Raw genomic sequence first — 25904 nt, forward strand, 5'->3', positions numbered from 1 at the left:
GAGCGCTGTCGCGAGGCTCGGTCCTCACCACCCTGGGAGTCAGGGAGGCTGGCACATACTATCCCTGCTTTGTGGGAGTCGAAACGTAGTCTTGGAGGAAACAGTGACTACTTGCGCAAGTAGCCGTAGTAAGTAACAGGCAGGATCAGGCATTTTCATTCCCGTGATTTTTGAGCTTATTCCAGTCCCCTTGGAATCCGTGAAACAGGCAACACAGATCTTGGAAGCAGTGTCGCTGTTAAGCAGTCCCCGGGTGGCACTTCTAACCCGGGGCGAGCACCTGCTCCCCGGGGCCGTTGGGAGGGTCCAGGGAGAGGGCGAATTGTCCTTCTGCACAGAGGCGAGCTTGCCCCACCGCAGACCCTCGTCCAGCGTGCGCGCGCATCCGGGGCAGGGGCGGGGCTCCGCGACGCGTCCGTTGCTAAGGCCGCGCTGCCCTGGAGACCGGGCGTCGCGGCCCCGCGCACGCGCCGTGGCGCACTCCGGTGCACTGTGGGATGGAAACACGAGCGGGGCGTACGGGCCGGAGCGGGCGGCGGCTGCAGGGCGGGAGTGGCGGAGACGCGGGACTTAGGCTCGGCGGACCGGGCGGGGCGCCGCCATGAACGCGGCGGTGGTGAGGCGGACGCAGGAGGCCCTGGGAAAGGTGATTCGGAGGCCGCCGCTGACGGAGAAGCTGCTGAACAAGCCCCCGTTCCGCTACTTGCACGACATCATCACGGAGGTGGGCATTACTGCGAGGGCTGGAGTGCGGGTCGGGGGTCCGGGCCAGTGCGGGTCTCGGTGAGGGCCGCGGCTTACTTGGGAATCAGGGCCCGGGTGTGGGTCGGGGTCGGGGGGCCGGGGTCGGGCCGCGAGTGGGCCCGACCCGGGCCAAGGTGCTGTTCGGGGTCGGGGGTCGGCACCCAGGTGCATGTCTGGGAATAGGGCCCGGGCCGGAGAATGGGCCAGGGTCGAGGTCTGGGCTCCGGGGTCGAGGTAGAGGTCTTTGGTCGGGGGCCGAAATGAGGGCTGGCGTCAGGGTCGGGCCTCGCGTGGCTGTGCCCAGCCCCTGTCCCTGGAGCCCCCCCCGCCCGCGGATCTCCGCCTTCGGCTGGCCTGCGACAAGAGGGGCGACCTCGGGCCCAATCCTGCGGTGTCTGTGCGGCGTGCCTGGCCCCACCTTTATCACCCCCACCCCCGCCCGCCACCTCTTCTAAGGAGTGTCCTGGGCCCGCAGGCAGCAAGCATTATTTCTGTTAGAGCACATCCGCGTCTTCCATTCTACCTGCCCGAGCTGTTGCTAGGATAATTTTTCTTCAGTGCCCAGTGCGCAGAGGCGCTCAGAAATCCTGGGAGAAGGAAGTGACTCTTTTTTACCCGCCCTCCGTCCCCGCCGGTTTTCTTCCATAGGGCTCTCTGCACAGTGGCCACCACATATTGGATGTTTAATAAATGCCTGTGGGGGAATTTACTGAAAGTGGTTGTAGGGGAATCGCAGGAGGGGGCACCTACAAAGGAGCAGGTTAGTGTTCGCTGAGAAGCAGCACCACCTGCCTGGGTTGAGATCCGTTGTCACTTTCCCCCTTGGAAGGTGAATTGCTGAGTGGCGGAGACTGTAACTTGTTGCCACATCCTAGGTGAGCTGCACCTGGCCAGGTACATGGAAGGTGCCCACAGACATTCACTGTTAGCTGGGGTCTGTGAAGGCCTGTGGTAACTCAGGGGGTGGTGCCCGCCTCCATGGGCACCTGGGATGGCCTCAGAGGACTCGGCTGTGCTCAGTGGACTGAGGCCGCAGCTTGAACGTGTGGACTTCCAGGGGGTCCTGACCTCACCCCTGCTGGCCCCCAAATGCCGTTTCTCACTCTTTACCGCAGATTCGGCGTCTTACTCTTCCACGAACTGTGCTTTCTTAATTTCTGCTGTTAGTTTATAACGTGTCTCTGTGTTAAAGACCCTAATTGTGCTTAAAACTCAGTGGGATTTCATATACTTCCAAAGGGCTGTCTGGGCTCCTCCTCCTACAGCCCTGGGAAGGGCTGCAGCTGTGTGCTACTTCACCTTTGCCCCCTCTGACCCAGGAGGGCACAAGTCAGTCACCAGGATGGGAGCCGGCCAAGGACAGCCTCACGCTGTCCTGTGTCAGTCCCATCAGGAAGGGAGGCGGGTGACACGCCCCTCCTGCAGGACTTGGCGGGTCTCTGGGCAGACGTTTTGGAAAGCGATCTCAGAGAACAGGCGTGGAGCCTTGGGTGGAAATTCTCTACGGCCCCCAAGTGTTGTATTGAAGCCACCACCCTGCTACTGTAGCTGCAGCTAAACTGCCTTTGCTTCTTCAAGTCAAAGACTTGACCTTGTGGCGCTCACGTCTCTTGTCACTTGAGACTATCGCTCACAATTTTAACTGCCAGCGAACTGGGAAACCTCAAAAGAGACTGGACGAGAAATGTGCAGGAATATTAGCTGCAGGATATTCGTGATGCTGCTCCTGTCTTCCCGGGAAGGACAGAGGCCCAGCGCCAGTGTGCTTGATGAGGAAGGAAACCTTACTCGGAGCTGGCGTAGCGGGGGCTCAGAGGGGCTGTCCATGTTGGCGTGGGGCTGGTTCTTTAAACCATGGCTTCCAGTAATAAACACGCTTTATATCCACCCGGGACACACACAGAGATACGCTCGTCCTCATTGCATACCATGCAGTCCGATACTTTTAATGTTTCATTACAGTAAAGAAACAATAACTAAGCCCCATGGTATTGATTTGACAGTAGCCTGCCACACCGTGAGAAACGCTGGTATGGGAGCACTCAGAGCCCCCCAGGGGCACAGGTTGGGAGGCTCAGGTTGATGGGGGGCCGGCGAGGAGAGAACAGGAGTGGTGCGGCTCACCCCCTCTGTCCTGGGAGGGAGGGCCGGTGAGGGAGGAAGGCCACTGTCTAGTTTCAGAACCCAAGCTGGGAAGTTCCTTTTCTTTCTGGAAGCCATTCTCTCCACTGGGCCTGAGTGACCCTTGTAAGATGCTGTCCCCTGCCTTTGAACCTCTCGGGGCCTGCTTGGGGTCCGATGCTCAGTCCTACTCTTGAATGGCTCCCTAGGCCACCTGGGTCCGTCCCTGCCTGACTCCGGCCTCAGGCGGCTCCTGTCCCGGATGCCTTTTGGCCCCTTGAACAGGACCCTCTCACCACGGACCCTCCAGGACCGTTCGTTCAGCCCGGCAGTGCCTTCTCAGCCCCTCCCCCAGCTCTTCTCTCAGCCTGCCTTCAGTTTCCCTTCAGACCTGACTGCTACTGGGCGGTGTTCCGACACCCCTCCTCGCTCCTGAGTGTGGGCCAGGTGCTGACCCCCATTCCCTCACAACCCTGCAAGTCCCTGTGATGTCACCTGTGCCCACAGCCAGGCTGGCTACTTCCTGGTGCGAGGGCCTGCACGTGGGAGACGCGCATCCGTCAAGTGAGAGCCTGAATTCGGTCCTGGGTGCCGGCAGACCCGGTCAGCCCCTGCACTCGGGGCGCAGTGGATGGGGCCGAGGGTGAGGCTGTCCTGTGGGGCGCTGACTGTGGCTCTGTTTTTCCTGCTGCAGGTGATTCGGATGACGGGCTTCATGAAGGGCCTGTATACAGACGCCGAGATGAAGTCGGACAATGTGAAGGTGGGTGGGCTGCCCCGCGTGGGGAGCAGGGGTTTCATAAGCCGTGCGCGTGGTGTCCCGTTTCCGTGCTGGTTGTGGCTGGACTGCGAGGTGGATTAGCGTGCAGATTGCTCTGTCCTCTCCCGTTTTTTCATTTTTGGTACTGGCATTCATGCCACTTCTGTGCACTGAGAAATCGGATTGTGTTGTAAAGGTTAGTGCGAGCCCACCCACTAGTATCAAACACTGTAATGAGTTGTTTTTGTTTCGTTGTAGAGAGTCAGCATTTCTAAACTGGACGTCTAGAAACAGCTCTTTATGCAAACAGGAACTGTGTCTGTTGAACGTGCTGCAGTCAACACAAGTTTTTTTGAAGTGTCTTATTATTTGTATCTTGAATGGGAAATTTTCAGGACAAAGACGCGAAGATTAGCTTCCTGCAGAAGGCCATAGACGTGGTGGTCCTGGTCTCAGGAGAGCCGCTGTCGGCGAAGCCTGCCCGGATCGTGGCAGGGCACGAGCCCGAGAGGACAAATGAGCTGCTGCAGAGAATCGGGAGGTGCTGCCTCGGCCAGGTAACACCTTGGCTGGCCCTGCCCTGCCTGCGAGAGGGACGGTGACCGGGAAGCAGTTCTGGGCCGGGGGTGCCGGATGCTGGGCTTTCAGTCTGGTCCCGCCTGTCCCGGCGCTGCAGAGCGAGGGGAGACACGCCCTAATTCCACAGGCTCACAGTGCAGAATGGGGCCCCCTCCGGTGCCCAGACCCTGTATCCCTCCTTTTGTTCCAGCTGGGGCCCAGGTGGGTGGAGGAGCTGCTTTTCCTCTTCGGGGCTTGTGGACACCCCTGCTCTCTGCCCACCTGTCTGTCCTCCGCGGTTTCCCTCTCTCGAGCCCTCCCTTCTGCCCCTCTGTGCACCTCCCCTCCGCCGGCTGTTTGCAGAGCGGTGCTGCCTTCAGGGAAGCCTTGTCTCAGTGTCTGGGGACTGCATTTGCTACTTACTGAGGCCATCGCCGTGGGCTGCAGGCACGGCCTGCCCTGGAGGAGGCTGTCCCCAGGGTCTGCCTCCTTTGTGGGAGCCAGGCCGCCTCCGGGGAGCGGAGCTGGGCCTGTGTCAAGGGTGTAGCCAATAAAGCCCTTCATGCCCCTGGTGGGCTGTGGGCCGGGCCAGCCCTCAGTGTTCCCTGGAGCAGCCGCCCTTCTGGTCTGCGTCCAGCTCACCTGTCAGAGGTGCAGAAGTTGGTGTTGCCAGGCAGGGGCTCTGTCCCCAGCTCCCGCCCTGCAGCCTTCACATTGCTCCCCTTTCTAAAAAGCAGACCGGCCCGTCTGCCCTGTTGGACACTTGGAGGCCTCTCGCTGCCCCGGGCGGGGGCGATGGTGCACAGACAGCCCTGTGCTGTGGCTGGCGAGGCCCCCGAGACCTGCTGCTGCTCCCTGTCCTCGTCTCTCTCTCTCTCCTGCTGCCCCTGTGCCTGCCCAGGGGTCTCCTGCCCTGGTCGGGCTCCCTCCTCACGGCTTTGTCTGGCAGTGGTGTGGGACGGCTGGCCTTTTGCCCCTGCCCCCAGGTGACGTGGGAGCCCTGGTGTGTTCCCGTAGCACACGGTCATTTGACTGTTGTGTTCGGCCGTGTGCCCCAGTGCGCAGGGTGTCCTTGGTCTGGGGCTAGTGCCCAGGGACCCAGGGTTGCTCAGCACGTCCATGTGGAGAGCGGTGCCTGTGGGGGAGGGGACTCCTGCGTGGAGCTGTGTGCTGGCTCCAGGGGGTTGTCTTGCGCTGCCGTGGGGGCCTCTGATTTCCGGGAATGAGTTCCACCCTCCCTCTGGGCCCCTTCCTGCTGGCTCTCCGTGACCATGTGGCAGGTGGAGGCATTCTTGGAATTGTCCTCGAACAGCATGCAGCCGCACCTTGGGGGTGTGGGATGTGGGCGGGCGCCATTGTCCCTGCTGCAGTGTGGGTCCCAGGGGCCCTGCGAGCGCTGTGCTCCATGTGGCCTTACAGCGCGCCCCCCAACGCCCCATCCTCTAAATCTCACTGAGGGACAAAGAGCCTGGGTCCTGAGCTCCCTCTGAACATGGCCGTTGGTGTCCGTCCCCTGGGCTGATCCCACGTTCACCCTGCATTTCCTCCCTGCCGCTGGGACGACTAGCTGTCTAGTGATGACGCGGTGAAGAGAGTGCTGGCTGCAGAGAAGGGGGACGCCAGGGGACGGGCCTCACTGACGTCGAAACCTCGAGAGCCGGACGACAGGAACGCGAGGGAAGAGGAGCCCAGGGTCCCCAGAGATAAGGAGGTGACGGCAGGGCGGCGTGCCGGGACGAGGGGCAGTGAGTCCTCCCGTTTTCAGGCGACGGCGCTCATGAGCAATCTTGGTATTTGACTTTTTTTCAGGGTAGAGGAGCTTCTGAAATAAACCAGGGAAGTGCAAGCAGAGACCGGAAACAGAGGGAACTGAAAGAAGAAAGCAAACCGAGGGGAAAGGAAAAGGACCAGGAGAAGACCAGGGAGAATGACCGTGACCGACACAAAGACCCTGAGAGAGACAAGGGCCGCGAAGGGGAGAGGGAGAGGGCCAGAACCCGGGCCAGGCCCGACAGGGACAGGGACAGAGGCAACAGGGACCGGGACAAGGATTTGGACCGCGCTCGAGAGAGGAGGAACGAGGGAGGAAAGGAGAAGGAGCGGTGGAAAGACAGGGAGAAGGAGCGTGAGCAAGACAAGGGCAGGGACAGGGACAGGGACAGGCGGAGGGCGAAAAACGGGGAGCGTGCCCGGGACCCCGGCAGGGAGAAGAGCCGAGAGCAGGAAAAACTGGACAAGAAGGTGAGTCCTCTCCAAACACGTGAACCCTGCCTCCGGGTTTGGGCGGCTCTCTGCGATGGTTTTTGTCTTCAGCAGAGTCTAGGGAGCTGGGTTTTCGTCCCGTGTGCCTGGAAAGTGGTCTTTTTAGTCTCCAGTGCAGAGTTCGGACAGCCTCCGATCCCAGCAGCACCGGGGGTCCGATGTGCTCTGGGCCGTGTGGGGGGCTGTTCTCTGAACCCCCGAGGGCCACCTGTGCTCGTGGGGACTGTGTGTACTGTCGAGCGTCCTGGGAAGGAGGGGCCCGAGCTCTGCTGGGGCCGGCGGTGGGTACGAGGCCTGGGCTGCACCTTTCCTGCGGTGGCTCTCTGGGGTGGGGTGTGGTGTCTTGGTGCTGCCCAGGCTCCGGGCAAGTGGGTCGGGCCCCACCGAGCCCTGGGGGCTGCACGCTGGGTGTGGACTGACTGAGTTTGTGTTGTGGGGGCCTCGGGGGTCCCCGAGGCCTGGAGTCACATGCCCTGTGCTGGGTGTGGTAGAAACCAGACTCCCCCAGGCCAGGGCCACGCAGGCATCCGCGAGCCGCCTCTCTTTAGAGAGCGAGACAACGTGTCTCCCCCACCCGGGTTTTCCTGAGGTGCTGGTGCACCCTGGAGTGTCTCACTGTGCGTGGCGGCCACAGAGGGGTGGCTGTCCCAGCTCTTGGGGCTCCTGCGTCCCTGCCGCTCTGTCCCCTGCACTCACTGCTGCCCGGCCTCGTGTTTTGATGGAGAGACTTGTAAAGCGCTGTTGTACGTGTGATGCAGGGCCTGTTGGAGCCACGTGGGAGCGAGGTTTCTTGAGAAGGGGTGTGAGGCCAGGGTGGGGGGCAGTCCCTGCTCAGAGCTGGCCTGCCACGGGGAGACACACACCAGCTGTGACCTCTGTGTGCCGGTGGCTTGGTGGGCGGGGTCCCCTCCACTGGCCTGCAGCTGCCCATCCACGTGGATGCTGGCCTGCCTGGCCTCCCTCTGGGGTTGGTGGAGAGAAGGTGATGTGGTGGGTGTGGGTGAGCTCTGAGAGGTCAGCAGAGTGACACGTATGGGGTGAGGGAACAGGTGCCCTGTCCCCTCTGAGTGGACAGCCGGGTGCCGGGGCAGCCCGTGGGGGGCCCCTGCTGCAGGACGTTCAGGGTGGGACAGCGAGCAGGTGCCCGCGCTCTCTGCCCTCATGGCAGGGCGGCTCGGTGAGGCGGCTCGGCGACCGTGTCTCCCGTCCGGACAGCACTCTGCGTGTCTTGGGGAGCTGGTGCCGGCCACGGGGCGGTGCTCACAGCCCTCCTGTACCTTGTCCCCAGAGTGCCGACCTGCCTCCGTGTCCGGGCCTTTGCTCGAAGGAGCCAGACCTCAGAAAGGGGCCACTCCCTGCGTGGGGCGGGAGCTGTGGGCGCTGGTTCTCCGTGGCTCCCCCTCCCTGGTGCCAGAGTCCCCGTGTCCCAGTGAGGTGTCCTGAGAGGTTTGGCCTGGCGGCCCGGCTGAGAGGCGCCACCTTCAAGCTCCGGCACTTGTCCTGTGCCGCTCTGGGCGGACGTGCTCGGGAAGCCCTGTGGGGCCCAGCAGCCCACAGCTCCGAGCTTGCCTGGACTGGGATGCGGGGGAGGGTGTCTTGCTGTTGGTCAGCAAGAGACAGTGTGCATCTGGGCACCTTCTCAGATGAAGCAGATTTGAATAATTCTAGAACTTGGAGGCAAGGAAAGCATTTTTTTTATAGTCATCAAGCTCCGGTGAGGTGTCTAAAAGGTTGTCAGACGGACCTACCAAAGACGCCAAAGCTGAAACCGAGGTAAGCTCCCAAAAGTGCCTTTCAGAGAAGCAAGCCTGCGGCTGAGCTGACACAGTACTGCTGTGCTGGGGTCCCTTCTCGGCCTGAGACGGGAGCGTGAGGTGTGGGTCGCGGGCCAGAGGGCCCTGTCCGGGCTGCTGTGAAAGTGAGGGTCTGCATGGCGGGCTGTCTGGTCATGCATTCGGGGTGCTGCCCTCTGGGTTCCTGGGGTGGACCGCTGGGTATTCCTGCAGCTTCCTTTGGCAGGTGGGGCGCACGGTGTTCCCAGGGACAGGGTGGTCATTCGGGAGAGGGGGAGGTGGCAATTGGGATGAGTCTGGGAGAGGACTGAGTCACCGGGCAGACAGAGAAAGGGAGGCCCAGCTGGAGCAACCCCGGCAATCTCTGTCTGGCCTGTGTGGGGGAGGGGGGGCCCTGCAGCATCCCTGGTGGCAGGGGCGAGGGGGCGGGCAGTCAGGGCTGGGCCCCATCTTCTCCGTGTGGGCCATCCTAGGGCGCTTAGACCCATCCCAGTCCTCAGAACGCACCTTGCATTTCAGGGAGGTGTGCAGGCAGCCACAGGGGAGACGGACGAGGCGTGGGGTGGGACGAGGCGTGGGGTGGCGAGGAGGCTGTCCTGGCCCTAACGGCAGTGGGGAGGCGGGAGCTGCCGGGGTGGGGGATGGGACGGGCTGTGTCCCCTGACGGGTGCTCACAGCTGTCTGCGGGCACGTGGTTAAGTGTGTAGCGATGGCAGTCGAGTCAAGCGCGCTTGGCAGATTGCTGGCCGCTGCCCAGCTCTACAAAAAGTCGGAATTCTGACTTGAGAGGGAAAGGGGGCTCAGTCGCCCTCCAACTCCTCCTCAGGCCTCAGGTGCCCCAGTGCCCCGATTTGGTACGCGTCCCCGCTGAGAGTGCGGGTGGCCTCTTTCTGTTTCCACGCCTTCCTCGAGTGGTGCTCAAATCGTGAATCTGCTTGTGGTGTCTCTGGGTGTGGTGCCAGCTAACACTTCTCCTTCTCTCTTCCCCGAGACGGAGGCTTCCCCTAGAGCGACCGGGTCCGTGATGGTGAAGACCTCCAGGCAGCGGTCCAGAACTGCAGGGGAAGGTACTGTGCCCTTCCCCGCACGGCGGCTGCAGATGGGAGCAGGGGCTGTGACGGCGGTGAAGCTCTCGCACGCACGCACGAACGCAGACACACACATGCACACAGGCACCTGTGTGCGTGAGCTCATGACACCGGGGCAGAGGGGCACCCTGCTGGGGTCTGCTTTGCAGCCTAAAAGATGTGACCATATTTTCGTTTTCTAGAAATATGTGTCAGTGAAATGTCACTTACGTTTCGGTGACTTGCCTTTGGTCCAACAGGCTGAGTTTAGTCCTGGCACAGGATGGGCTCAAGAAGCCCCCTGCCCTGAGACAGCTGGTGTTTGGCAGTGGTTGTCCCTGGGGACCATGCTGGTGCTGGGGCGCCGGGGACAGGCCTGGTCTGGGCTCCCTCACGGGCAGACCCAGTGGGAGAGGCACCAGCACGGCGAGGGGCTGGGGAGGGCCGGCGAAGGACGGAGTTGCCTGGAGCAGCAGCAGAGCATCCTTTTCCTGAGTTGTGACGGGTGACGTGTGGCAAGAACGTGGTCTTCAGAGCTTTCATGTAGAAACGAGACTTGGGGGGTACGCCCCTCTCCCACCGAGGCACGTAGTTCTTCAGTGAACATGCCTCTCTCTGGGCCCCGTGTCGGGAGAGGGCTTCAGGCGCTCAGCCGCCGTCACGGCCTGGTGTTCTGTCTGCAGCGCTCTCTCAGTGTCTGACCAGGTGCACGTGGTGTGTCTGCTTCTGCCGTCGTTTTCTCAGTGTTTTTTTAAAAGTGGTGGTAAAATACACCTTCAGTGTTTGTCTTCCTGGAGCTCCTGACAGGCTAGAGGGGTGCCAGGACCTCCTCCAGTGTTGTACCCCGGAGCTGGGGCTGTGCAGGGTGGCAGCTGGGCCGGCTTGGGGGTGCGGGGGCAGCGGTGTGGCCGGTGAGGCTGATCTTTGTCCACCTGCTCAAACAGAAAGCGCTTGTCAAAGGCCCCATGGGTCCACCTTGCCTCGGGGCAGCGAGCGTGCTGGTGTGCAGAAGTCGGGCTGGAGAGCGGCGTGGCAGTGCGCACCGAGGGCGGAGGGAGCGCGGGGTGGACGGGACGTGGCCACCTGGTCGGGGACAGCCATTGGGCCCAGGGAGGTGGATGGGCCAGCTGCCGGGAACCTCGGAGGCGCAGAGGGCCGGCTGGGGGCCGGAGCTCCGTGGCTGTGAGGGGAGTTGAGCAGCAGGGAGCCATGACGTTTTCGGGAGTGGCTTTGTCATCTTTATATCCGGTGACTTTGGGAGGCTTGGCCAGTAGGCAGGCAGAGAGTGGCTGGACTGGGGACCGATGAGCAGAGAGGACCAGGCAGGTTCTAGAGGCCCGGATGTCTAGGGCAGATGCAGCCCCACGCTCTGAGGAGACAGCTGGCCCACAGGGACACTTAGGTGGAGGGAACCCAGCTGTGGATTCAGTGTGGAGGTGCGAGGGGTCGGGGACCCATCTTTGAAGGTGGAAGCTGCTGTGCACCGGCCCCCCCCCCCCCCCCCCCCCCCCCGTCTGGGCGTCGGTCTCCCCCTACCTGTCAGCATCTTGTCCGAGCTCATCGTGAGCCCGCAGTCTGTCCCCAGCCCGGCCGGCGTGAGTTCTGAAGAGAGATGGGGTCTGGGGTCCAGGCTGTGGGTTCCACAGCAGGTTGAGGCGCCCTTTCTCCCTGCACCTTCCGTGAGCTGCCACCTTGCCCGCAGGGCCTGTCTGCTCCTGCCACCCCCCCCCCCCCCCACCCGACGCCAACACCCCTGGGTGCACATTCCCACGCCTGGGGCTGCCTGGAACCATGCTGTCTGGGCCCCTCCTAACCGCCACCCCTCAAGGTCCTCAGGCCCCCACGGGGGCCCGGCCTGCCCTCTGCTGTGTCACTGGGTGCGGCCCTGTGGGGCCTCTCCGCCAGGTGCTCCACAGTCAGTGCAGAGTTCGACGTCCTCCTGCGGACGGGCAGACGGACCACGGGCGTGAGGGCGCTTCTCGCCCCGCGTAGGCCCATGGGTCCTCACAGGACCCCAGGCCCGACTCCCGTGGGCGGGTGCCCCTCCGGCTCTCCTGCAGCTGTGTTCACGCATTGGGGGAGGGGAAACAGAAAAGGGTGACCCACCTGTGGGTGAGCCCACCACCCCTGCGTGCTTCCGCTCAGGAGCCTGAGGCCGTCCCCGGAAGTGGCACCTGACAAGGGGTCCTGGCGACATGTGTAAGGTTGCCCGTGTGGACGTGGGTGGCTTCCCGCTTAGCCGACGTGTTACGTGAGGGAGGGTCTCAGCCAGAGTCTCCGCGCCGCCCGTGCTCTCGGAGTCAGCCCCGGCCTCCTGGCCCACTGGCGACTGTCCTGCTCCGTCGTCTCTGGACACTTTCTTCAGGCCCCTGCTTCCTGGTCCTGTGCGCTAACATGTCACGGGGCACAGTCTCCGTGCCTTTTCTACCCCTGTGAACGGAACCGTGACGGTGGGAGGCGAGAGGAGGAGCTGAGAGGGGCCGCGTTTCCCGCAGACGCCCAGCATCACTCGCTGTGCTGTCGTCTGCGCCAGGCCCGTTCTGCTCGTCCGCAGGCCGAGGCGGGGACACGAGCGAGAACTGCTGATGCGACCTTTGTCTTTTGCAGGCGGCTCCCCCAGCGACGCAGGTACGGAGCGGCTGTGCGGGCGGTGAGAAGTGCGGGCGTGTGCGTGCGTGCGTGAGCGGGTGTGAGCGCTCGGGTGTGTGTGTTACAGACTGGGTCAGCGAGACGCCTCATCACAACGCCACTTTAAGATTTAATTCACATGCCTTTTGTGTCAAAAGAAAACATTCCAGGTTTTCCCCCCCAGAGGACAAAGTATAGTTTCAGTAGTCAAATTTTGATGGGTTTTCACTATTTCCTAAAGTTTAAAACCCTTTACTTTAAATAGTGGTGTGGCTTTAATTGCCTTCACGGCTTGGACTTGGAGGCGTTAAATCTTTTTTTGTCAAAGTGGAGAAACTGTTCAGTTTATAAACACAATGTGGCTCGTACAGGAAGTGGAGCCTGTTTAAAGGGCGAACGGAGGAAGGGGCAGGAAGGTGGGCCCCCTGACCGCCCTCTGGCGCCCCCGTGTGCCCACGCAGTGACTAGGCCTGGTCGGGCTCTGCCGCTCACACGTGAGGATGATGGCCTTGTGATGCTATGTTCCCTCCATCCCTGTGGTCCTTGCCGGTGCTGACCGGGGAGCCCCGGCCTGAGGGTGTTTCCTGTGGCCACGCCTTCCCTTCGGCTGTGTTCCCCTTAAGTTCCGTGGCTGGCCTCGCGGCCCTGCCTTCTGAGTTTTCCTCCCTGAGACGGTGAGCCCAGAGCGTCTGCTCCATCTTCCCCGGACGCCAGGCGAGGGACGCCCCATCGTGCCTGTGGTTGTGTGGGCCCCGCCTTCTCCAGCATGTCTGTCGTTCGTGTTCTTCCCTTTGCAAACTGTGGGCTGGGACGCCGTCCCTGCAGAAGGAGAAGTGGGACCCGCCAGTCAGGACAAGCCCCAGGGGCCCGAGAACTCCGAGGTCCCCGCCGACCTCCCGCCTGACACCAGGTCCGTGCTCGCCCCCGCCCACACGCCCCTCTGTGCCTTCGCGGTTTCTGTGCGCTCAAGCTGGGTTCTTGGGCAGCGTTTGTGCAGAGAGGTGCTTACGCCCCTGTTTTGGTTTCCCACTGTCTGCTCTAGAAGGCTCCCTCGGCCTGGGAGTGCCAGGCCGGCACCGCCCCGGGTGAAGCGGCAGGACAGTGCGGAGGTGTCGGCGGCCGACAGGTGAGGTGGGCTCTGACCCGAGCAGCGGGGGCCCCCCAGGTGGTTGGGACCCTGGGGTGGATGGGAGTTGGGTGTGTGCTGGGTGGGGGTGCCGGGGGTGCTGGGAAAGCTCGCTGTCTAGGGAAGGGAGACTGGCTGAGACCCTGGCCTCGTGTTTCAGGTCGGTGAGAGCGCACCGGCGTCCTTGCCGTCCTTAAACCTTGAAGATACTCGGGGAAGCGGCGGGGTGCCGTTCTCTGACCTCCAGATAGGAGTCATAGAATAAAAACAATGGGGAAAAATAGGAAAAAGATGTAAAGGCTAATTGCGCAGAAAGTAAAAGCAAAACGTGGTGAGCAGGCCATAAACCCGTGACGCAGGCCTGTGGGTCCGGAAGGTCGGCAGGCTGGGTCGGGGGTTCTAGGTGGAGTCGGAGGCTGGGCTTGGAGACGGCCGGTGGGGGGGGCATTCACTGGGGCCTGGGCTTCGTTGCAGAGAGACAAAGAGAAGCAGAGGGAAGGCAGGCAGGGGCAAGGGACGCCCCCAGCTCTTGTTTTCCAGAGGAGGGAATGAGCGCACTTTTGGGGTGGTGGGTGGCCCAGTGGGTGCAGATGTGGGAGAAGCAGGCGGGGGGCGTGTGCATAGCCCTATGGGGGAGGCTCTGGGAGGGGCTTCCTGTTTGGGCTTCATGCTTCTCCTGCAGCAGCAGCTGGTCTGGGGAGCAGGAGTGGGAGGCGAGAGCGGGGAGGCGGCCCAAGCCGGTCTCCACGAGAGGGGACTGGTAACACGCTGGCACGGGGGTTCTTATCTGGGGGCCACCCCCACTCTCCGAGTGTTGGGGACATTGGAGCCATGTGTGGAGATAGAGCATCGTGACTGGGGAGGAGGCGGGGGGGGGGGGCGGTCCTTAGGAGGAGGGGGTGAGGCTGGAGAGGGTCTGCTGAGGAGGGAGGGCTGTGGGGAGGGCCCGGAGCTGGGAGGGTGGGATGCGGTCCATAGTGCGGGGTGCAGAGTGTGAAGGATGAGGGGAGAGAGGAGGTTGGTGCGGCGGAGGCGGGCCTGAGGGCAGGGTGACGGCCTGAGGGTGCTCGAGAGCTCGTGACCCGGTGCCGGGACCCATCCTGACCTTGCGCCCTGTACTGAAACACAGGAGCGGTTGGGGGTGTGCACGTGTGCGCGCACACGTGTGTGTGTGTGTACACATGTCAGGCTGATGGGGTAGGGGCATGGAGGGTGGTCATGGAAGTGGGGAGTTGGGGGGAGGACATGAAGGCCTGGGGTCTGAGAGGGAGGTGCAGCAGCTGGGTCAGGGGCGTGGGCGAGGCTTTGGTGTGGTGGAGGCAGTGTCCGTGCTGGGGTGCTGGCATGGCCTGTGGGATGATGGTGGGCGGGGCAGTCCCAGCGGGGGCTTGTTCGGGCCCGAGAGAGCTCTAGGGTGGGTGGCCGGGGTATGGGCTGGTGGCCCAGAGCAAAGGCAGGACCTGGTGGGCAGTAGGGTGGGGTATGGGTGCTGGGCAGGGACATAGCTCAGGGCAGGGACTGGCGGTCAGCGGAAGGGCCCCGAGGAAGCCGCTGTTTCCAAGTGACACTGAGGAGCAGAGGGCTGGCGGGGCCACCCTTACCACCTTACCTTGACACTTATGCCTTGGGAACGTGGGTCCCTCGTGTGTGGGGTGACAGGTGACAGCAGGGTCTCCCTGAGAGGCAGCCAGGTCAGGGTGTGGATGGGGCAGGGTGCACCTGCACACCTGTGTCGGGATGGGCTGGCAGAGGGCGGGGCCCCGGGACTTGGGCCCAGGGGCTTCACTCAGCGTCCCCCGACCTCTCCCCCGGATGCTGGGTGCAGGTGGAAACACCCCCCCCCCCCCCCCCCCCCGTAACATTTGTGACCTGCTCTGACCTCTTTCTGTTCAGGGCTGGGAGCGGTAGAGCCGTGTCCAGTGTTATCATAGATGCCCAGCACTCCGATGACGAGGACGACCAGTTCGTGGTGGAGGCCGCGCCCCAGCTGCCCGAGGTGCTGGAGCTTGAAGGGGTCAGTGTGCCGGCCTGGTGGCTTTGTAGCTGCTCTTAGACTCGGGCACTCAGGTGTACGTGGAAGGTTCCCTCTGATTTCTCAGTCAGTTTTCTGCCCTCTCTGATCTCGTCACTCCTCTGATGAGCTCCTCAAAAGCAGGATTTTGAGGACTCGGCAAACCTGGGTCCCCTGTTTTCTCCCTTCCTTTCCTGCGCAGGCACAAGCAGTGGAGCTGGAAGAGGACGAGAAGCACGGTGAGTCCTGGGCGTCGGGGAGCGAGCAGGCTCAGCGCAGGCTCAGCACGGGTCCCTCTGAGGGCGGGGCTTTCTATCCTGGGAGACGGTGGGTGCTGCCCGCATCCTTAGGGGACCTGCAGGCACCCCGCACCCTGGGGCCCGCTGTGAGCTCTGCTCTGGGGGACTCCCCTTCTTAGTGTGCGGTCGCAGTGCCGCAGGCCGGGCCTACTGTGTGCTCTCATCCCCACGCAGCTGCCTTTCCTTGCACATCTCACCCGGGGGTGGGGGAGTGTTAGTACAAGAGGCTGCTTAGAAGCGGTTCACAGTTGTTATTTGTAATGGCTTTAAGTGTTCATCTATGTTTACTCTTACCTTTTAGAAACGGAGAATCTATATGATTTCTAAAGGTTTTTTTTTTAAGATTTTACTTATTTTTAGAGAGAGGGAGAGAGACATCACTATGTGGTTGCCTCTCATGCGCCCCCTACTGGGGACCTGGCCTGCAAGCCAGGCATGTGCCCTGAGTGGGAATCAACCAGCAAGTCTTTGCTTCGCAGGCTGGTGCTCCATCCACTGAGCCACACCAGCCAGGGCTAGAGTTACTGTTTTTGTTTTTGTTTTTGTCACCTTTCAAGGAGCTGATTTCTTTGAAACTGTGAAAGTGTAGAGTTAATTCCAACGCCAGCGTTGTATCAGCCTACTGCAGGCTGTCCTTTGTCGAATAAAGGTACTGCGAGCTGTTTTCAGGGTAGAAGGAGGCAGAGTGAGGACTCAGTAAGCTTCCCACCCTCCACCCGTGTAGAGCAGAACAGCCTCCCAGGGCAGAGCACACCTGGAACCTAAAGCCACTGCTTTTCCACAGGAGGACTCGTCACAAAGATTTTGGAGACCAAGAAAGATTACGAGAAGCCGCGACTGCCACCCAGGCCTGGGGAGAAGGTGAGGGCCTGGCTGTCACCGTCGGCACGTCAAAGCAGTAGACGCGCCTCTCAGACGCCGTGATGAGTGGCGTCTGTGCGTGTGTTTAAGGGCGACGCCCCCCCAGTGGAGGACAGACACTTGGGGAGTCACGTTACTGCCCTGGACCCCACGCCAGCCCTGTCCTGGGTGGGCAGCGGCCTCACCTGGGGGCTCAGGAGTCCAGGCCAGAGGCCTGCCCTGCACTGACCCTGCGGCCCCCCTTTCCCAGCACGAGGAGCTGGAGCCGTCCGCCTGGCCCTGGCTGGTTGTGGAGTGAGGGGCAGGGCTTTCGAGTCGGGCCCTTAAACACGGGGCTCTTGGCTCCTGGCCGCCCCACATCTCTCCAAAGTGTGATGTGGCTTTACCGGGACCTGGGCCTCCTGCTTGCACTGCCCTTGGGCACGGCACCCTGCGGGGGCACCTGTAGGCCAGGCAGCATAACAGTAAGTGTTTGCTGTGGGTTTTTTAACAGACACTGCTTTCTTGCGTGGTTTGATCACCAGCCAGCTGTTCCCGTCTTTTCTACACACACACGTCCACTCAATGGCTATTTGTTGTGGACTGTCCTGCTTCCGGTGGCCTGCTTTGTCCTGGAGCCCGGCCTGCAGTAGCCAAGGGGAGAGTGTCCTGTGTCAGGGCCCTCTCCACAGGTGCAGGGGTCGCTGCTGTCCCTGGCTGTGCGTCTGCAGCCCTGAGGCAGGAGTCGGTGCCTCCAGGCTGTGTCTGTGGGCGACCTTTGAAGCTTCAGTTGGTTTCAATTTTGTGGCTCTGCTTTTCATGCAGAGCCCACTAGGCCGAGTTTCAAAGTTTCCTCTGAAGAGTGCATTTCAGAGGACTGGATCTTTTGACTTTAGAAGATAAAAGAGGGAAAAGTGCATTTATTGCTGGAAAGAGGCGAGCCTCGTAAGTGTTTCCAGGCGGGGTGCCAGTCTGCAGCGGGGAGAGGGGCCGGGACGTGTCTCAGCGCCGCTTCCCTCAGTGGGTCGGTAAACACCAGATGTACATCTCACCTACTGGCCTTCTAAAAATTCCTCCATTTTTTTGTAAATGCCAGAAATTAAAATGTACAGGAAAAGTCACAGCTGTTCCTGCCCTCGCCCCAACCTCCCTGTCCCCAGCAGCACGCCCGTGCATACATGCGTGCCCCGGCTGCTGCATGCCTGGCATTGCTCCGTGCGGCTCCGTGCCGCCCTGCGGCTGTGCAGGCCCCTTTCTTCAGGCAGCATGTTGTCCCTGAGACCCTCCGGTTGTGACGCCTGCAGCTCTAGTCTGTTCATTTTGATTGACGACTGTTTATTAATTCCTTTACTGACAGACATTCAGGTTCCTGCGGCTGTTCGCTGCAGAAACCACGCTGCTGTGGGCACCATCCATGGCTACTGGCAGCAGGTGGGGAGCGTGGTAGCGGGGAGCTGGGCAGTCTCCGGTGCGGCAGGCAGTGGGGCAGCAGTCACGGGTGTGCGGGCTGTGTTCTGAGGATGCTGTTCCCCACAGGACCCAGCCTGGGGCTGTCGCCTGTGATCCCTTCACCAGCAGCTGCCGAGTGCTCCGCACGGGGGGGGCTGCCGCCGTTTACTCTCCCTATAGCTGAAAGTCTGAGCACACACGTGTGCCAGTCATGGTCAAGGCAGGGTCACGTCCATCACCCTCCAAAGTGGCCTGTGCCCTCCAGAATCCCTTCCGCCCTCCTGTCTCTGTGCCCCACCCCCACCCCTGGCAGCCCCTCACCCGCTGTGTGCCTCTACCCTTTGGCGTGCGTTTCTGAGAATTTTGTTTGAGTGGTGTTGTGCGGTGTGCACTTCTTTGCAGGCCAGCTGCTGTGCATCCTTCCTGTTCAGAGACGTCTCCGTGAGCAGCGCGGACCCCGGCCCATTCCTTGCTCTGCTGAGCTGCCATCTGTGGTGCGGGCAGACCGCAGTGCGCTCATCTGCTCTCTAGCCAGTGCGCCGCCAGGGGGCTCGTGTTTGGGACTCTCCGAGCACAGCTGCGGTGGGCACGCGGGCTGGCCCCTGGGTGGACGGACACGCCGCCTGCAAGAGGGCTGCTGGCCACAGTGTAGACGTGTGTTCGCCATGATGGGAGACGTCAGCCTCTTCTCCCAAGTGGTTCCACCGTTTCATTGGGTCGGCCAAAAAGTTCCTCTGGTTTTATTCCTCCACTTAGTCGCTTAGTCATCTGTAACTTCACTTGAAACACTTTTGCTACATTGTGTCGTGACAGCTGTCATGTCAGCAGTGCATTTAAAAAACATATCAAAACTGGTGAATTTTTGCGTAGCCATTTTAATATTGACGAGAGAAGAAAATATACAACATTTTCGGCATATTGTGCTTTGTTATTTTGAGAAAGGTAAAAACGCAACTGAACCACGAAAAAGAAAAGGTGTGTGCCGTGTGTGGAGAAGGTGCTGTGATGAGCGAACGTGTCAGAAGTGGTTTGCGCAGTTTCGCGCTGGAGACTTCTTGCTGGACGATGCTCCACGGTCGGGCAGACCAGCTGAAGTCGACAGCGAGCAAATCGAGACATTAATGGAGAACAACCAGTGTTCTACCACAGGGGAGACAGCCAACATACTCAAAATATCCAAACGAATAAAGTTATTGGTGAAAATGAAAAATACATCTTTTATTTTACGGAAAAAAACTGAACGGACTTTCTGGCCAGCCCAGTACTTTCCAGCCGGCAGTCTGGGACAGTCCTGGTCCCTCGGCATCCTCAGCCTTTCTGGTTGTGGTTTCGCCGTACATTTCCCGACAGCTCCTGATGGTTCTGTCCATGGCGGCCCCTCCTCCTCGCTCTCGGCGCTGGGCGTCCTGATGCTGCTGGCCGGCTGCTTCTCCTGAAGCCACCCTTCCTGCCCGCTTCTCTCGTGGGCGTGTTCCCTCCCTGTTTCTCTCTGAGTTTCTTTTTGGTAATTAATATGTGAATCAATGAGGACTAGGTTTACTTGTGAGGGAAGGAAAGATCTAGAACTGTGTAGTGGCTTCCATGAGGCAGAAAGCGCTTCAGCTCATGTTCAGCTGGAGTGGCAGGGGCCCCACGCCTGGCACCTCCCCTCCGCTCTCTGGCCAGCCCGGCCTGCAGGAAGGCGGGGCAGGGGGCAGGCGAAGGGCCCACCCGTCCTCTTTCAGGCTGTCTGCTGGGGGCTGTGTACACCCCCTCCAGGTCCTTGTCACCAAGGGAACCAGGAGGTGAATCTTCGTTCCAGACTTCACTGGCTTGGCGAACAGTCGGGTTCCAGGAACATGGAACTTGCCAGGTTTTCTTGCTGCCTGGCAAGCTCGGAAAATGGTGGTGTTGGCAAGGCACGCAGGTGAGAGAGGAGGCTGCCCGCCACTGGGGGCCTCAGGTTTCTGGACCTTGCGTGTCTGCTGTGTGTGGGCTGCCCTTGGTGGCAGGGGGCTTCGGTGAGCAGAAGTGGGTTGGCCAGCAGCCTCTCCACAGCGTTTCCCTGGGAAGCAGTTCATTTCATTCGCGTTTTACGAAGTCATGGCGTGAGGAAGTCCAAGTCCACTTTCTGATTTTAAAAATACATTGTAGCTATTGTTTTCCTTTCCTTCCAGAAGTGTCATCTTTTCTTTCCCCTTGGTGAGACTTTTTAAACACTATTGAAATAGACACCCTCTAGGAAGGAATCAACTTTTGGTTTTGTAGATGATCACTTTTGTGTTGTTTTAATTCTACTCTTTGTTTTTCCTTTTAATTTCCTTAGGTGTTTATTTTTTCTAACTTCTTGTGTAAAGCTAACTAGCTCATTTAGTTTTAGTCTGTCATTTTAAAAATTAACATATTTAAACATTTTAAGCATGCCTTGTCCTTAAATTTTAAATTCCTTGAATAATAAATTAATGTTAAATGTTAAAATTTCCTGAATTTTAATGTAGAGTCCTTTGTTACTTCTTTTCAACATGTGGGCCATTCAGGTTTCTGTCCTTTAGCTTTCAGATAAAAGGGTTTTTGAAAAGCCTTTTTACTGACAACATGTAGTGTGAGCACATTCAGAGAGTGCAGTCAGTGTGATTCCGGTCGTTTGGGGTCGAGCCTTTGCTCGCGGCCTCGTTGTGGTCGTGCCTGCGGGCCCAGGGGGCACGCAGGACGTCGCTGCGTCCTGAGCCTGGTCGGCGTCCCTGGCAGGCGGCTGTCACGCACCTGAAGAAAAGGACCCTTGCACCTGCCTCTTATGATCGATTTATACAAACTAACTTTAACACTAGTGGCTCATCTTCTCTCACCTCACTTGGGAATTCAAAGCGTCGATGTTTTCTCTGCTTTTCACCCAAGTGATTGTGTGCCCGTGGTCTCGGCTCTTTTCCCGTTTTAGAGGGAGCCTTTGTTTTAGTGCTGAGGAAGTACTTGTCTGTAACCTGGGCATCTCTCCAGCCTGCCTTTGAAGCTGTGTTGGAAGAAAAGCTACTTCTCACTGTGCCCCGGGCTGCATAATGCATTACAGAGTAAGCGTGTGGCTCGGACCGCTCCGAGCAGTTTTTATTACCCTGGCCACTTGTTCTCTTTTCTAGAGGAAGTATTAAACTTTGCTAATAGTAAGATATTAGTTCATGCCCACGGTTTTCCATTTGTATTTGTGAAGTTTTTAGAAAACAACCAGAAAAGCACTTTTATTAGTGTTTCTTATGCTTTAGAAACACTTGCTTTTTGAACGTTACAAAGGACGAAGCTTCGGAGCGATGGCCGGCTGTGTCTAAGGCGGTTCACTCACGGCGAGGTGCTGTGTGGAGGTGTCTGTGTCCTGTCCTGGACCATCTGTTCCATTGAATGTAAATCCCAGACACTGGCTCTTCTTGTGCGGGCTTTCTTCTCAAGCAGACTAGGAGTGTCGGTGTCTCTCTCCTGCTGCGTCTTCCAGTTCCTGTGATTTCACTCCTCGCCGTCCTGGTGCCGGCGGCCCGGCCTCCCTTTGGGTGAGAGCGTGGGTGTGCGCGCAGGTGGACCTGCATACGCCTGCCTCACTGCCCGTCTCCGTGGGGAGGGCCCTGGCCGTGGCGGCGGCCTTGCCGGTGATGGGGGCGACTGTTTTCAGGAAGTGTCGACTGGGGACTGGAACTGCTGTCTGTTAAAATGCCTCTTGATGGATGAAATCATCTCATCACAAACATGTATTTTAATTATAATGATTAGCATATAGCAAACAGTAGCTAAATTCTTAGGCAAGTCATGGATTTCAGTCTTCCTCTCTTTTATTTGGTTGATTTAAATGGATCTTTAAGTTATTTCTTGTTTTCATAGCTAGGTGGTGCAGTTCCAACACCAGTGCATCGGCCCTGTTGGAGAAACGCGATGCAGGGCCCTTCCTCTGCTGGTGTCTGCGCCTGGTCGGAGTGGCCTTGGTTTGGATGCGGTGGTCCGCGGTCGGAACCACAGGGGCAGATGCTATGGCACTTCTTCACCGGTGACGCCGCGAAAGCTAAACTGGGGACCACTGTCTGATTTTAATACCAAAAAGTTGTTGTTGTTGTTGTCGTCTTAGGAAATAGGGTGATAGTCTGGTGCCCCCAGTAACGCAGGGCCCTCCAGGGCGCACGAGCCGGCGTTTCGGGTTTGGACGTGAAGTTGTCGCCACCAGGTTGTGCACAGGTGCTCTTGGAAACACCCCCCGTCTGTGCCGTCCGGTCGCTGCAGGCCTGCGGGTGGCGAAGGTGGCTGTGAGCAGATAGGCCGCTGTGTGTAGACAAAGGCTGTGATGTGGACGGAACGGCAGAGTACTTTTTAAAACAACTTTATTTACTGGAGACAGAGGGGAAGGGAGGGAGCAAGACAGGGAGAGAAACGTCAATGTGTGGCTGCCTCTGGCGCGCCCTCTGCTGGGGACCTGACCTGGCCTGCCACCCAGGCATGTGCTCTGACTGGGAATCGAACCAGCGACCCCTTGGTTCGCAGGCCAGTGCTCAATCCGCTGGGCCATACCAGCCAGGCACAAATATCGGAGTACTTTTACCTGAAAAAAGAACGAATCATATGACTTAAGGAAGTTGGGTTACAGATACGCAATCAGCTGTAGTCTTAGCAATATTTCCAAGTTGAGTGGCCGTCTTCTGCTCAGTACGTTCACTCAGTGAACGAGAGCGTGAGAATGAAGATCTTATTTTTCACTCAGACCTTCAACTTAAAACTCACGTGTTATGCTCATCACTCTCTTCGGGTTCAGCCGCTCCTGGCTGATAGGTCGTTTTGGCCCTGACCCGGCAGTGCCCTCCACGTGCCCTGCGCCTGGTCCGCGTTGGCAGCGCAAGTCTGCAGGTGCGACTTCAGCTGCTCCGTAGTGCGTGCCCCGGGGTTTAGACAGACGGACTGGGACACACTAGTGGACGTGTGAGGGCCCACGCCACGCTGGCCACGGGGTAGAAATCAGGGTGAGAACTAGAGTTCAGGCCGAAGCTGGTCAGACTGGCCTGAGGGGCAGAGCTCCTGGGAGAGGGCCACCTGTCTGGAGAGTGGCCACCAGGGCCACACCAAGGCGTGGCAGTCGGCCCCCCAAGCCCAGCGGACAGGGTGGCCTCACTCTTGTTCAAGCCCTCGCACACCCAGCGTCCGTCGTCCTGCGCCGTGTGCGATGGTGGTGCTTTCCCCTTTCCACACTCGTCCACCGCGGGGGCGGGGAGGCTTTCTCAGGATTCGCTCCACCAGGGGTCAGCAGGCTTCCTCCAGCAAGGGTCAGGTGGTCAGGATTTCCAGCTGTGCGTGGGCTGTCTGGCCCACGTTCTCGGGGTGCCCTGTAGACAGCACCCTGATGAATGAGTGTTCCCGGTTCCAGTCAAACTCGATTTGTGGGTGCTGAGATGTGAATTTGCGTACACACTGTTTTAACTACTTAGAGATGTAAAATCTTCTCGGCGCACGGGCTGTATAAAAGCCGAGGTCATCGCCAGACTGCAGGCTGTGAGCTGTCTCCAGGCCCCGCCACTCTGCTTGCCTGTGCACCCACGTCTGGTGGCGGGGCTGTGACCGGTCTCTCACTACCACCGAGCACTGTGGCCAGCTCACTGCGGGGCCAGCGGGAGGCTGGCGCAGAGTTGAGTGGGCATGTCCACGACTGGCCTTCTGGGGTGCATCTCGGCAAACAGCTGAGCGCGCCCTTGGTGACATCGTATCTGGGCACCCGGAGTTTATTCTGCTCCCGCAGACACTGTGTTTTACGTGTGTTCTAATTGTTTGTTGCCCGTGGGTCGGAATTTACAACCGGCCTCATGGATAAACTGATTGTTTTCAAAATGTGTCTGTCGATTCTTTTGTTTCTGTGCTGTGGTAGGGGCTGGACACTGACTGGCTGAGAGTCAGGTGCGGGTGGGGCGTGAGGAGGGGAGGGGACCCATCCAAGGCCGGTCTGGGACTGGAGCCCCCGAGCGCACCCACGTCTCACCTTCACGTCCTCCTGCCCAGTCCTCAGCTTTCCTTTGATTGCCTGGCGGTGCCGCCACCCGTTTCCCTCCTGCTTTTCATCGGGGCTGCTCCTGGGACGGACCCCTCTCTGACACTCGTGGTTGGGGCACACGGAGAAAGTCCCCTTCCCCCAGCGCGGGGCCAGGTTGGGAACGGGCATGGGCTTCAGTCTTGCCTTTTCTGCTGCGATTGACGTGATTCGTTTATACTTAACTCCCTAGGTGACAGGTGTAGCTGCGTTCCTGGGACAAAACCAGCATTGCGGGGGCATGCTGTCTTTATCCACCCGCTGTTAGCTTCTCAGTGCTAACTGGTACTTCTCCACGCACAGTCGTGGGTGAGAGGGCGGTGGTTTTCTTCCTGTGATCCTGGCCTGGTCTTAGCCCCAGGTGAAGGATGAATGGGCGGCCCTGGCTGGGGGCTCAGTTGATTAGCGTGTCCTCCCAGCACGCCAGGGGGGCAGGGTCGATGCCCAGGCTGCGCCTGCGCAGGAATCAGCCAGTGAGTGCATGAATGGGTAGGGCAGCAAACTGATGTCTCTCTCTTTCCCGCCTTTCCTCCTCCTCTCTCTAAAGTGAGTTTTTAAAAAGGTTTCTGATGGTGAGGAAACATGTATGTAAAGACGTGAGTGGAGAGAGTTCTCTCCTCCCCTCTGGGGTGAGATGCGGATGCAGGGGCGCTGCGCCCTGGCAGAGTGACGGCCGCTCCGTGAGGCCCTCTGAACACTGTGTTCCTCGTGCGGAAATTTAAACCACTCTCATTTTTGTATTGGTCGTGGGGGTGTTCAGGCTTTCTGGTTCTTAAGTTAGTTTCAGCCATCAGTTTCTTTAAAAGTGGTCACGTTTGCTGTCTTGGCAGAATTCTTTTAAACATCGGCTCTATAGTTTTGCTCTCTTTTTATTAATTATACTGCCGGGAGCCGGTTTTTGTTTAATCTGAGACTGGGCCACAGTCCCCCGCTGACCCGTCGGTCTGGTGCTGTGTGCTGAAAGGCTCTGACTCCGTAACTGAGCTGTCTCTGTGCTTTGTCAGGAGTCAGGTGGCCTCTCTGTCCTGCTGGGTTGGTCTGTGTCACGCCATCATCGTCACTGTGGCTATATCACAGGTCCTGAAATGGGCCTCCCTCTTCCCTTTCTAACGTTCGGCCGCTGTGGCAGCCTTGTCTGAGTACTCCAGCGTGGTGCTGCCAGCCTCGCCCTCCCCGTTCAAGGGCAGGTGGGCAGCCTCCCTCCCTGCACGCCGCCCCAGGTCCCCCGCTTGCCCTCTCGCGGGTCCATTCCTCCTGTCGCCTGGTGAGCTGGGTTCCTCGGCATCTGGGGGGGAAGGGGGTGCAGTGAGGTGCAGGGTCAGGTCCCCTTCCTGAGCTTCAGTGACGGGACTACAATAAGAGACCCCTGCACCCTTTGGGAAGGGGTGGGACCCTCCCTGCTGCGCTGTCCCCAGCCAGCCCTGTCCCCGCACCCCGCCCCCCTGCCTCAGGACTGAGCGTCTTCCTCTCTTCACATCTCCCCACCGGTGGCAGGAGAAGTTGCTTGTCTTCGAGTCAGCGTGGAAGAAGGAGAAGGACCTTGTCTCCAAGGAGATAGAGAAGCTGCGCATGTCCATCCAGACCCTGTGCAAGAGCGCGCTTCCCCTGGGCAAGATCATGGACTACCTGCAGGAGGACGTGGACGCCATGCAGAACGAGCTGCAGCTGTGGCGCCGCGAGAGCCAGCAGCACGCGCAGGCCCTGCGCCGGGAGCAGAGGTGGGGTGGGGTGTGGACTGGGCCGGGGCGGGGCTGGCAGGGGCGGGGTTGGGGGAGGCCCCGGACTGCTGGCCCCTTTCCCGGGTCTACCAGACAGCGTGTCCACTGAGCCGCATCGGCTGGGGTGAAGTGGCAATTCTTATAGCAGTTGTTTGTGGGGAAAGGGTTGTGAGCGCTGCCCGACCCCCCAAGAACCTGGCAGAGCGCACCCAGTCAGACGCCAGGCCTGAGTGACACTCGCATACAGAAAGCAGGGACTACAGCGTTCAACAGCACACTCCGCACCCACAGGCTTCGTCTCATTCACCACAGTCGGGTCGCTCCGCCATGTCCAGGTGGATGCTCGGCTCACCGCCCTCACTCGCCCTCCTAGGCTGTCCTGGTACCCGTGGGCCCGCCGCTCTCTGTCGCGCAGAGGAAGGCGCTCTGAGGTCTGGGGCTCAGACACAGGCCAGAGCTCTGGCGGCTGATGCCCGGTGCTGAGCGTGGTGCCCTGCTCGGGCACCGCTGGC

At 59.8% G+C, this 25904-nt stretch overlaps 1 protein-coding gene across 4 annotated transcripts in view; it reads left to right on the forward strand.

The window, feature by feature from the left end:
• Positions 1–498: 498 nt before the first annotated feature.
• TRAF3IP1 (TRAF3 interacting protein 1) overlaps positions 499–25904 on the forward strand; it is a 30562-nt gene continuing 5156 nt past the window's right edge. The window contains exons 1-14 of one of the 4 annotated variants that reach the window (XM_045198286.2): positions 499–724; positions 3560–3628; positions 4021–4182; positions 5751–5894; positions 5993–6424; positions 8147–8218; positions 9230–9305; positions 11913–11933; positions 12699–12843; positions 12976–13059; positions 14953–15073; positions 15273–15309; positions 16154–16230; positions 25169–25392. In XM_045198286.2, the coding sequence (XP_045054221.2) occupies positions 602–724; positions 3560–3628; positions 4021–4182; positions 5751–5894; positions 5993–6424; positions 8147–8218; positions 9230–9305; positions 11913–11933; positions 12699–12843; positions 12976–13059; positions 14953–15073; positions 15273–15309; positions 16154–16230; positions 25169–25392 (1787 nt within the window). In that variant the 5' untranslated portion in view covers positions 499–601. The other 3 variants (XM_053919300.1, XM_024564229.3, XM_045198288.2) reach the window with 3 other exon arrangements.

The sequence above is a fragment of the Desmodus rotundus genome, chromosome 2, assembly GCF_022682495.2.
Source record: "Desmodus rotundus isolate HL8 chromosome 2, HLdesRot8A.1, whole genome shotgun sequence".
NCBI lineage: Eukaryota > Metazoa > Chordata > Mammalia > Chiroptera > Phyllostomidae > Desmodus > Desmodus rotundus.